This window comes from Sarcophilus harrisii, chromosome 2 (assembly GCF_902635505.1).
Source record: "Sarcophilus harrisii chromosome 2, mSarHar1.11, whole genome shotgun sequence".
In the NCBI taxonomy this organism is placed as follows: domain Eukaryota; kingdom Metazoa; phylum Chordata; class Mammalia; order Dasyuromorphia; family Dasyuridae; genus Sarcophilus; species Sarcophilus harrisii.
Genome location: NC_045427.1, coordinates 45,754,569 through 45,766,935, shown reverse-complemented (window position 1 = coordinate 45,766,935; position 12,367 = coordinate 45,754,569). Strand labels below are relative to the sequence as shown.

The window sequence follows — 12,367 nt, the reverse complement described above, 5'->3', positions numbered from 1 at the left end:
TGAGTTTTTTCTTCAAAATGACTAATATGGAAATATGTTTTACATGGTTGCACATGTACAATCTATATTAAATTGCTTAGTGTCCCAAGGAGGGGGCAGGGTAGGGAGGAAAGAACAGATTTTGGAACTCAAATTAAAAAAAAAAAATGCTTGTTAATTTTTTTTAATTATTTAAGCAGAGGAAATTTTAATTTTTATTTTATTTTTCCCCAATTGGATGTGAAACAATTTTTAATATTTGTTTATAAACCTTTGAGTTCCATTTTTTTTTTTCTTCCTCTCTCTCTACTCTATCCCCACCAACATTGAGAAGGCATTTCTGAAGTTATGTAAAACACTGGAGCAAATTTCTTTTAGCTAAGTTTTTTTTTTTTTTTTTTAAATTTAATAGCCTTTTATTTACAGGATATATACATGGGTAACTTTACAGCATTAACAATTGCCAAACCTCTTGTTCCAATTTTTCACCTCTTACCCCCCCCACCCCCTCCCCTAGATGGCAGGATGACCAGTAGATGTTAAATATATTAAAATATAAATTAGATACACAATAAGTATACCTGACCAAAACGTTATTTTGCTGTAGAAAAAGAATCAGACTCTGAAATATTTGTACAATTAGCTTGTGAAGGAAATCAAAAATGCAGGTGTGCATAAATATAGGGATTGGGAATTCAATGTAATGGTTTTTAGTCATCTCCCAGAGTTCTTTTTCTGGGCATATTTAGCTAAGTTTTTAATGGTAACAACCACTAATTTATTTTCTTTCAATATCTTATTTTTCCAAATATATATAAAGATAGCTTTCAGCATTCATTTTTGTAAGATATTCTGTTCCAAATTTTCTTTTTCTCTTTGCCTCCCAGCTCTGCCCAGCAAACAGTCTGATTTAGGTTATATTTAGTCTTTTTAAGCATATTTCCATATTTGTCATGTTGTACAAGAAAAATCAGAATAAAAGGAAAAAAACATGAGGCAAAAAAACCCAAATCCCCCCCCCCCAAAAAAAAAGGTGAAAATACTCTGCTTCGATCCACATTCAGTTTCCATAAAAGTTCTCTCTCTTTGAATGTGGATGGCATTTTCCATCACAAGTCTATTGGAATTGTCTTAGATCACTGCATTGCTTAGAATAGCTAAGTCTTTCATAGTTGATCATCACATAATCTTGTTGTTACTCTTCTCTTGATTCTGCTTACTTCACTTCACATCAGTCCATGTAAGTTTTTCAGACTTTTCTGGAATTATCCTGCTCATTGTTTCTTTTCCTTTCTTTTTAAAAATTTAGTTTCAATAGTTTCATTTTTTTAAGTACATGTAAAGAAAGCTTTTAACATTCATTTTTGTAACACTCTGTTCCAGATTTTTCTCCCTCAGCCTGCTCATCATTTCTTAATAGAATAATAATATTCTATTACATTCATATACTAACTTATTCAACTATTCTTCAATTGATGGGTGTCCACTCAATTTCCAATTCCTTGCTGCTACAAACATTTTTGCATATGTGGGTCCTGGGGAAAAAATAATATTTTTTTATAAGATTATAAAAAGGCAACACACATACACTTTAGTTAGTATTTCTTGGTCTACAACATTTTCTCATTTTGAATTTATTGTTCTGTATATTTATTGTCTTCTGCAGAGACATTTTCTTTTTTTGAACATCTAATTGAAATTATATATGTATAGGCAATTCTATAGTTCTTGGCATAGTGGTATTCAATAAATGCGTGTTGAATTAATGAGTGAAAGATTACATTATAGTTTGTTGGCACAGAAATCAGATTAAGGTCCCCTTAGACTTGAGAATATACAGAGCATTTGGAACTCAGTGGTTTGTATTCCATTCCTATATATTTTTATTTGCTTATCTTGGTTTTGAAAATAGATTGTTTAAAGGTGAGGAAAGTAGATGAACAGTTTTGCAGGTGAACATCCTTGCATCATCATACTTACTGTGTCTGTCTAGGGTCCTCTTTGTTTTCATCTCCATATCTTTTACTTCTTCATGATCTCATCAGCTTCCATAGGTTCAGCTATCATCTTTATGCAGATTACTTCCAGAGATATTTATCTAAATTCTAGTATCCTTGATTATATTTTCAGTTTTTTCTGGAGCACCATTCTGGCATCACCAACTACCTTATTAGCTATTTTAAATTGAATAACTTAAAGGTTTGTCAAATTCAGAATATCCAAAACAAAATTCATTTTCCAACTATCCCCTCACCTGAACTTATGGCACGACTCTCCTAGTCACACGGGTTCACAATCTTGGTACTCTTGATTCCTTTCTCTTTTCCTCCTTTCTCTTGCTCATCTCATATATCCCATTTATGGGATTATGGGTTAGTTGCTGTACTGTCATTTCTGTCTGTTCACACAGTGACCATTCTCTTTCAGATTTTCATCTCTTTTCTTCTGGATTGTACTGGCCTTCTAATTGGTCTTCCATCCCTAGTTACTTGTCTGCACTATTGCCAAACTGACTTTGCATAGGTCATAGCATAGGTCCAGCTATGTCACCCTAACACCTCCGTAATAAAATAAACCATTCTTTGGCATTTCACAATCCTGCCCCTTTCTACCTTTCTAATCTTCTTATATTCTTCCCAGACTCCCTGTAATCCAGCCACAGTGACCTACTTCTTGTTCTTTGGACATGTTCTTTCTCTTATCTCAATACCTGTCTAGTCACCATTCTTGAAAAGTTCTTCCACTTACTCTCTAACCCTTAAAATCCCTGATTTCCTTTTAAGACTCAGCTCATGTGCCACCTGTTCTGCTAGAACTTTTCTGATTCCTTCCATTTGCTAGTAGCATTTTTCTCTTGAGGTCATTCTATATTTTTCTTATTTTTGGTAATGTGTACACACACACACACACACACACACACACACACACAGAGGCAGGGACTATTTTTGCTCTTCCTTTGTATTCTTAATACTGGTAATTTGTAAACATTTAATAAATTATTTTTCATTGACTAATGAATAATATGAATGAAGTATAATGTAAGGTTGGATGTGATATGGGGCAAAGTATCTTAGGTTTTGTTTTTGTTTTTGCTGAGGCAATGGGAGTTAAGTGATTTGCCCAGGGTCACACAGCTAGGGAGTGTTAAGTGTCTGAGGCCAGATTTGAACTCAGGTCCCCCTTCCTTCAGTGCTGGAGTCTATCCACTGGTCCATCTAGCTGTCCCCAGGTAATTTTTCCTAGGAAGATAACATGTAGCTGCTTACAAATAATTAAATAATGAAATTTTCAAACAAAAAACTTTTATAAAGAATATAAAGGAATAAAATTTAGAATTATAGAAAAAACACAATAGAACCTTTATTGATAGAAATCTGAGAAGAATGGAAATATTTCGGTTTTGAAGATTTTGAAGGCTAAGTTGAAATTCCTTTTTCGTAGTCATATATGGAAATTACAGAACTGGAAGGAACCTTGAAACCCTCTGGAAATGGAGGCTCAATTAGGTGAAGTTACCCAAAGTCACAACAGTAGCAAATGACAGAATTGTTATTGGAAGTTAGGTCTGACTCCAAGTCCAGTGCTCATTTTGGTTTGCTATGTTGTCTCTCTTATTGCAGTTTTTTTTTCTGTTGTTTTCTGTTTATTTTTTTAAATACCCCAATAATTAGAGCATATGGAACATAATATTTTTATTTAAGTTTGAGATGTCATTTGTGCTATATAAAGTTGTGGGTGATACAGAAATTAAACAGTGTTTGCATTAAGTTCAGGATATGAGGTTAAAAAAAAGCTTTTCCTTATTATCAGTTTGTTTTCCTTTAGTCTTCCTTTCTCCTGACAACAGAATTTATCTGCTGAGAGTGGGAGAGGGAAGGAGAATATCTATCTGATAGAGCATTTTCATCATTTGGATTTTTGCTGTAGTTGATTCAAAGAATTGGATTTTTTGAGACTGAAATAAAAAGATTTATGTTTTCACACAAGCTTAAAGGTATTGATAAATTGTTCCTTGATTATTCAGGTGATGGGATAAACAGTGCCAATAGATTTATATGATTCTGACAGTCCACTACTTTATTGTCATATGTCTTGGGTTTGGAACTAGTTCACATCCCTGTCCTCCTCTGCTTTGTGTCCGCAGCGGTTTACCTTGATGTACCGGATGCAGGTTGCAAATATTGACAAATTTGAAGAGAAGCTGCGAGCTGCTGAAGATGAACTGAACATTGAAAGCAGAGACCGGATTCCAGTCTCCTACAAACGGACAGGCTTCTTTGGAAAGTATGAATGTGGTCTCGATGTTTCTTATGACTGCTCTAAGTAGGTCAGGTTCATTTCTACTAAGTCACGATAACATGAGAGAATAAGAAACTCCCAAATAGATTTGAAACTAACTGGAAGTGGTGATCTCAAGGGCATTTATTTAACAGTGTAATTCCTTGTGGGAACAGTAATTAATGCAAGAAATACTTAAAATTTAGACAGGAAAACTATAACTTGGCTTAAAACATTTCAGTATTTTCCAGTTTTTATGATTTATTTATTAATTCATTAAATTTGTGAAGTTGTGAGTTTTCCACAAAGAGAAAAATAAAAAGTATGGAAATGAAGGACTATTGTGTTTTCAGCAAAAGAGCTATATATGGTCATTTGACTGAAGTTGTTGATCCTGAAACCTGATGATTTCAGAAGTAGTAAATTTAGTCAAGAAAATTTGGACTTCAATTGCCAAACAGTCATGAGATTTAAAAATCATATATTTTGAGCTATATCATCCAATTCCTTTATTGTACAGGTGAGGAAGCTGAGGCTTAGAGAGATCAAATGACTTGTCCAGAATCTTGATAATAAGTAACAAATTTGGGATTTGAACTCAGTTTCTCTGACTTGAAATTCAGACAAAAAATAGATTTGATGTTGATTTGGAGCCTTGTGAGGTCATTTTAATGATAGAACACAGTGCTAGGAGAATCAAGTGTTCTTCTCTCTCTCTCTCTCTTTCTCTCTCTCTCTCTCTCTCTCTCTCTCTCTCTCTCTCTCTCTCTCACACACACACACACACACACACACACATTTAAAACTTAACTTGAAAGCCAATGATCCTTTATTGAAGTCAAACTATTGAGAGGATAGAAGTTCTGGTTTTACCATAGGAATATTCCAGGCAAAAAGAAAGAACAAGGAGAAAATGAACTTGTATCATATGGATGACTAGATATTTATTCAGTGCTTCTTATGGGCACTAGGAACACAAGCATTAATAGTCAAAGAGGACTTCCTCATGAAGAATGAAAAGAAGAAAAAGGAAGGAAGCAAGCAAATATTTCTTAGTTGCTTACCATGTGTCAGGCATTATGCTAAGCACTGAGAATTCAAATGCAAGCAAAAAGAGTCTTTGACCTCAGGGGGAGTACTTCTAATAGTGGGGAAAAAAACACATAAAAAGGAGCTTAAAAGGGATGGGATGTGGGGACCCTGATTTAAAGTCAGAAAAGTGGTCAGAAGGTAAATGAAGGAAAACTGGCCTTGTTCCCGTCAACAAAATGGATACTTGTAGAGGAACTCAATGATGAGGAGAAGGGAGGTGGACCTTATGGAGGGATATTTCGTGGAGATAAAGCCACAGGCTGGGAGAATATTTCAGACTAGGAAGCCTCATGTGCTGAGTAAATTTCCAGTGTTAGCCAATAATAAAGGCATAATTTTGTGGTCCAAAAATTGAGGAACAGTGTCAGGAAGATGACGAAATGAGTGGAACCTACGTATATAGGAGAGTTTAGCTTTAGGGCTGATGGAAAGATGTGCTGATCTTTAAGATACAGCAATTGAACTAGTAGCAAGGCTTTTAGTGTACCCTGTTGAAAAAAGGAGTTCCCAATGGGGTTTGGGTTGGGACTATTAGGGGATGAAAAACATCCCTTCTTGGTTCATTACTAGTCAAAATTTTTTCCTCCATCTGCTTATAACCCAGTTATTTTGGCATAGTTTTTTAGTTGCAGTGTTTATTTACATTTCTCTTTAAATAAACAGTATGTTTTTCAAAATAAAATTTCTTGAATCATGAAGTAACTAACATTTATCATTTGTGATTACCACAAGTCCATTAACTGCTAAATCCTTGAGGAAAGAGTTACTTTGATAGAAAAAACCCCTTTTCAACCTTTTGTGTACAGTAAATGATTCCACTGTGGGGATCCACATAATTATTTGCTTTCCTTTTTTTTTTTTTTTTTTTGACATGTAAAACTTGAAAAATAGACATTTCTATAATCTTTGTTTACTCCCTTGATCAGAAGAAATAAGATTGTTTCATTTGAAATATACAAAACCTTTCAGAACCAGACAAGCAGAAGTGCTTTTTATTGAGTAATACTATGGCAGAATGCCTTCAGTCATGGGGGAAAAAAAAAACCCCAAAAACAAAAACACCACTTTGGAAGGAGTTATGTCACCTCCTGTTTCAAAATGCTGTGAGTGATTAGTGGTGGTTCTTCACATGAGGGCCTTATGTGGCCAAATTTAGTATTGCTGGGATCCCAGTCTCTTAAGTTCTTTCTTTCCTGAGTGGCACAAAAATGTCCTTGGCCTCCCATGATATCAAAGAGTGGGAATTTGCTCAGTGGTGAGATTCCCTGTGTCTTTTTACTTATCCTATTTAAGATCTTTTAGTTCCATGTGGAACTTGACTGTGTTTCTTTAAGAAGCTTAAGGATTTCTGGCTCTATGACAAGTGTGAGAAAGATGGATGAGATTTCTGCTATGCTCATTATCCTTTTCTAAGTGAACACTTGATCTCGGGTCTTGGATCATTTCTGTACAATATCTGGAGTACCTCATATGAACTCAAGATTCAGTTTAAATGATTTGATGAATTTATGGAATGTGAATAGCTAGAATTTGATTTGTAGCACAAGCTGCTTAAGACAATGCATCAAAGCCTTGTATTATGTCTTTTGAAATTTTGCTTATATGTGAAAAAAAAAAAACCTTATCTAAGAGACTATCAATATGAATTGGACAAGAATTAAGTTGATGGCATTTTTTTCCTGTAAATCTTAGGAATTTTTCTCATCTTTGAGAATATTAAAGAACTGTTTACTATTTGTAAATTTATTACTTTGTTTCATTTATAATGGTTTTAAACATATAACTTGTCTTTTTTTGTTCTTTTTAGTGCACTTTATGCCCTGGGAATGACAGCTGTGGGTGTGGGCATATTATGGTGCATTTTCCGCCTTGCTGGGATGACAGGAAGGGAAGGGGGATTCAGTGCTTTTGTAAGTTGCATAAATCATATTCAATTGTATTTACAGCCTCAGAACTTAGTTTTTTTTTCTTCTTACCAGATGTTAAAATGCAAATAAAAAATGAAAATGAATTCTTGAATTATCTCTAGTTCTGATATCGTGTCTTGAAGTAACTGGTTCCATTACCCCCCCTTTGAATGGCTAAGTTAAATTAAATTCATTACATTTTGCTATTTTCAAAACTTGCTAATCAGTAACAGTTTTGAATTATTTATTTGTATCTTTTCTGAGCTCAGGAGTTGAGAAGTATTCAGTCACCAGATAGCAATTTTTTAAAAGCAACTTCTCTAGATTTTAGCATACCTCTGACCCTTCTGGTCTTGATTATAACTTAGCCTTCCTTTGACAATTCCTTCAGTCCCCTTTCTCAGTCTCTAAATTTTTAATGTTACTAACGAGATTGCATAGTCTTCTTGTGGACAAGCTAAATAGAGTTTTTGGATTGGATTAGATTGATGCTATGTGAACAAAGTCTAAATCCTTATCAAATGATTAATTTAAATGCATTACTATAGATTGAAGTGTAGTTTGGCTTGGGAGTAAGGGTAGAGGAGGCCCTATAAGCTGAGTATGTGAGATAATTCACAAGTCATTTATTCACATTGGCAGTCATAAATAACAACTTCTGAAAGTTTGTAGGAAGAGCCTAAAAATTGCTGTTAAATGCCACCAGCCAGCCACATTTTTTAATAGCCAGTTGTATTAAACATTGATGTTTTTTCCATGCATCATTGAAAGAAATTTACTTTCTTTTCATAAAGTCTCTGCCCTTAATAAATTCAGCTCTTTGTTATAGGGCATTGTAGAGAGAGGCAATACTGATATGGGAAAGAAATAAATCTTATGTGCATGTAAGAGGTGAACAAAAACATGGATAGGACAAAATACTGGTACTGATGGACTGATTCTTTTCTCTCCAAAACTTATTCTTTCAAAATTGCTTGTTTTGTATATTTTCTAACATAGAATCAATTGAAAATGGCTCGCTTCACTATTGTGGATGGAAAGCTTGGGAAGGGGATCAGCTTCAAAGATGTAGCAGGAATGCATGAAGCCAAATTAGAGGTCAAAGAGTTTGTGGATTATCTAAAGGTGAGAACCAAAGATTTTGGGGCAAAAAGACAGCTGAAAATGTAGAGGAAACCTAAAGACCATTGCAGTCACCTCTGAGTTTTTTATATCCTAAATAAGAAAGAAGGAAAGGCAAATCTAGTTTTCCTGAAAGAAAACATTATGTCGGGTTATTTTTGTGTAGAATAGGCATCATCTTCAGAACCACAATTCTTCTTTATAAAAACCCAGACCCACCTGTGTTGTGTATTAATCAGTAACTTTTGTAGTACCCATTTAATTTGATATTATCTATCTCTTTCCTCGTTTCATTGAGACACACCTGATACTTAATGAATTAGCCAGACCCAGCTTCTAACCAGCTAGGAAAGCAAACTAAATTTGCCTGAAACATTTTAAGCCAGGGGTCCTCAAACTTTTTAAATAGGGGACCAATTCACTGTCCCTCAGACTGTTGAAAGGCTGGACTATAGTTAAAACAAAAACTTTGTTTTGTGGGCCTTTATATAAAGAAACTTCATAGCCCTGGATGAGGGGGATAATCATCCCCAGCTGCCGCAGTTGGCCCGCAGGCTGTAGTTTGAGGACCCCTGTTTTAAGCCCTTGATTCTCTGGCTAGTACCTATACTAGCAATTATCCTGACTGCAAAGTTGATTCCTTGGAAAGGCTGAATGTTTTTCCCACTTTGAGTTTGCAACCATCAGGTCATATGTGAGGAAATAAATTAGTTGATGAACATTGTACTTATAATAATCAAAGGTTTCTCTGAAGAAAAATGAGATAATGTCCCTTTGTTCCTTCTTTGCAGAGGTAGGAAATTGTGGTTTTGAAACACTGTTAAGCCTCTTCTATGTCTTATTTTGCTGAACTACTTTTTCCCCTTTTTTCTTTTTGTGCAAAAGATAACTTGCTGAGTGGGGAAAAGAGAAGGGATACATTTAGAAATGAAGGTCATGTAAAAACAAAAAAAAAGTCAGTAAAAAAAAGAAGAAAATAAGTTAGTCGAATCTCTTAGTGTTATTTCTTCTTAAAAAATGTCTGAAACCCCAAATGACTATGCTGATATAGCATGTGTTTTACTTCTAGAGTCCAGAGCGTTTTCTCCAGCTTGGTGCAAAAGTCCCAAAGGGTGCTTTATTGCTTGGACCCCCAGGTTGTGGAAAAACTTTGTTGGCCAAGGCTGTAGCTACAGAAGCCCAAGTACCATTCCTGGCAATGGCTGGTTCAGAGTTTGTGGAAGTGATAGGAGGTGAGTCATTCAGCAAAGAATCCATAAAGTCCAGGAGGGTGGTGGGGGAGATTGTAATAGTTTTTGAGTACCCCAGTTAGTAAAATAAAAGTTGAACCTGTTTTGGAATTTCTCCCACTTTGTGCTTGTTCATTCTTCACATGCAAAATTAATAGAGAATTGGCAAAGAAATGGAGAAAGAAAATTGAGATACTGTAGCTTTAAATTGAATTTATTAATCATTTTAGATAATTCTGTCATTAAAGTGGACAGTTTTCACTTAAACCCAAGAGGTCTACAGTTAGTAAGGTCTGTAATTTGGTGTAGAGTGAATATCCCTTGTCTATCTGTAACTATATTTATATATAATGGCATCCTGTTAGGATTTGGAAGTTATTATTGTAAGTATGCCTATACTTAGGTAGGGGAAGATGATTGCTTTACTAGCTAATTGGTATTATCTCCTAATTTTTTGTTTCTTATTCTTTCCTGCATTCTTCTCAGGTCTTGGAGCTGCTCGAGTTCGGAGCCTGTTTAGAGAAGCCCAGAACCGGGCCCCTTGTATTGTGTACATTGATGAAATTGATGCTGTGGGCAAGAAACGATCTACCACGATGTCGGGATTCTCCAACACGGAGGAAGAACAGACTTTAAACCAGCTTCTGGTTGAAATGGATGGTGAGTATGCTGCCGACCCTATGTCCAGCCTTTCAGTTTGTCTGAAAAACAGTCTCTGCTCTCTGGTGGGAAAGAGTTTTCTGTGTTTAAAAAATTTAGTTTTGACTCCAGCAATTTTTGCTGCTATGCTTCTCAAAGGTAGAATGTGCGCACAGTGCTCCAGTGCCAGAGCTGAGGAGAGCAGCCCAGCTGTTCATCCTTACAGCCACCGACTGGCTACCTTTACCTTTACTTTTCCTTCCTCCAGCTGCATTCTGGGTGGTGACCACCATTTTCCTTTACTTTCCATCTTCTCTAGACAGGCTGGTAGGCAGGTGAGCCAGACGAAATTCCCCATTCAGTCCTTGCCCCTTCCTCACCTATACAAAGTGTCAAGAGGATTGGGTGGCCTTGTTTCTGCCTGGCTTCTTCCCTTGCCCCCAATTCAGCAGAAGCAATGTATATGAAGCAGGATTTTTCTTTCCTCCCTGCCTTCTCCTTGGCCGCAGCAGAGTATGAGAAATAGAGGAATTGAAACAAAGAAAGTCTCTGAAGGAGGAGCAGGCTATGCTTCATGGGAATGAGAAGTAGGTGGCACGAAGCAATGGAGGTGACTACAGAACATAGAGGTACATACAAAGAAGCACAGAGCTCTTTTACATCAATCACCAAGGTGCTCAGGTCTAGAAATACAAGAATCACAAATGAAACAATCTCTAGTTGCTAGGACCTTACGTTCTCAGATCTACCAAAATTCCTTTCCAACCCCACCATACTCCCTCAGTACCCAAAGAAAAACATTGGACAAATAGCTTAGAAGCAAATGAAGAAGACTATCAATCATCGAGAAACCAGTCTCTCCAAGCACTTTGATATCTGGCCTATTAGCCACCCTCCAGTCCTGAAATGTGCCTTTCAGAGACTATTTCCCTCCCTACCCTCCACTAAATCTGATAAGATAGAAACTTAATGTCCAAATATTAGTGAAAACTATTGCATAATTATAATTATTGGATGAGATTTAGAAAATGATTATTACAATTCAGGAAGTGCACTCAATAATGTGCTTCTTCCATTTTGATTTACCTACCTTTGTTATCTTTGTTAGTTTTTACAGGTCATTTATTTTGAGCTTTGGAAGGGACCTATCAACTTTTAAGTTCAACTTATATATGAAAGGGGGCACACCTACTTTTAGCACACCCAGTAATAAAGGGTCATGTAACTTTCAGGCCTCTAAGGAGACAAAAGCCTCAACCTCTCTAGGCAAATCATTCCACTTTTGGATAGATCTCATTGTTAGGAATTTTCCTTTATACAAAGGCTAAATTTGCTTCTTTGAAACTTTCACCTACAGTTTCATGTAGCCAAACTGAACAATTTAATCCCTCCTCCATTTGATAGTCCTACAAATACTTTAAAAACATCCTCTCCTTTTCCCCCCATCCATCTCATCTTCTCTTCTCTAACCTAAATGTGCCCAACTTCTTTAACTGATCCATATAAAATGGATTTCCTCCTCAGAATAGTCTCTGGCTTATCAGTAGTCTTCAGAAACTAGAATTGAACATAACTGAGGTTTGATAAGAAACAGAATACACTGAGACAATTATTTCCCTCTTCTTGGAAGCTAATACCAAGTATTGAAATAAACCAAACTGAGAACCAGACCTCTGAATAATTGTAACAGAAAGTTTTAAAGCAAAATTGTAAATAATAATAATGATGAAGCATATTAAATCATATTGCCCTCAGTAAAATTATTTGGACTTAAAAAAAAAAATGACTGAAAAGGGTTTTGTTACATTAATAAAGAAAATATATTATTTTAAAATATTTATTTTGTTTTTTTATTCTCTTCTTTTTAGTTTCCTTTTTTTGTTTTATAATAAACATATTATATTAATATAGTAACATAATTTATAGACCAGTATACGTATATTGGGAACACCTGTTTAAACAATTTTTTTTACTTATGATATTCATTATCAAAAAAGTTTATATATCTTTGTTCTACAGGTAAGTCCTCATTCAGTAGAAGCTTTTTTTTTTTTTTTAATACTGCCTCTCTTGTATATCATTATTGCTGTCAGTATAAGACAGAAATCAGCTATCTTCCTA

General features: G+C 35.3%; 1 protein-coding gene across 1 annotated transcript in view; it reads left to right on the top strand.

Annotated features, from left to right (window-relative positions):
• Nucleotides 1-12,367, top strand: part of SPG7 (SPG7 matrix AAA peptidase subunit, paraplegin) — an 86,294-nt gene that overhangs the window by 40,385 nt on the left and 33,542 nt on the right. The window contains exons 5-9 of the mRNA XM_012540383.3: nt 4,124-4,263; nt 7,157-7,259; nt 8,256-8,381; nt 9,448-9,610; nt 10,094-10,267. Of these exons, the coding sequence (XP_012395837.2) occupies nt 4,124-4,263; nt 7,157-7,259; nt 8,256-8,381; nt 9,448-9,610; nt 10,094-10,267 (706 nt within the window). The remainder of the gene's footprint in view (nt 1-4,123; nt 4,264-7,156; nt 7,260-8,255; nt 8,382-9,447; nt 9,611-10,093; nt 10,268-12,367) is intronic.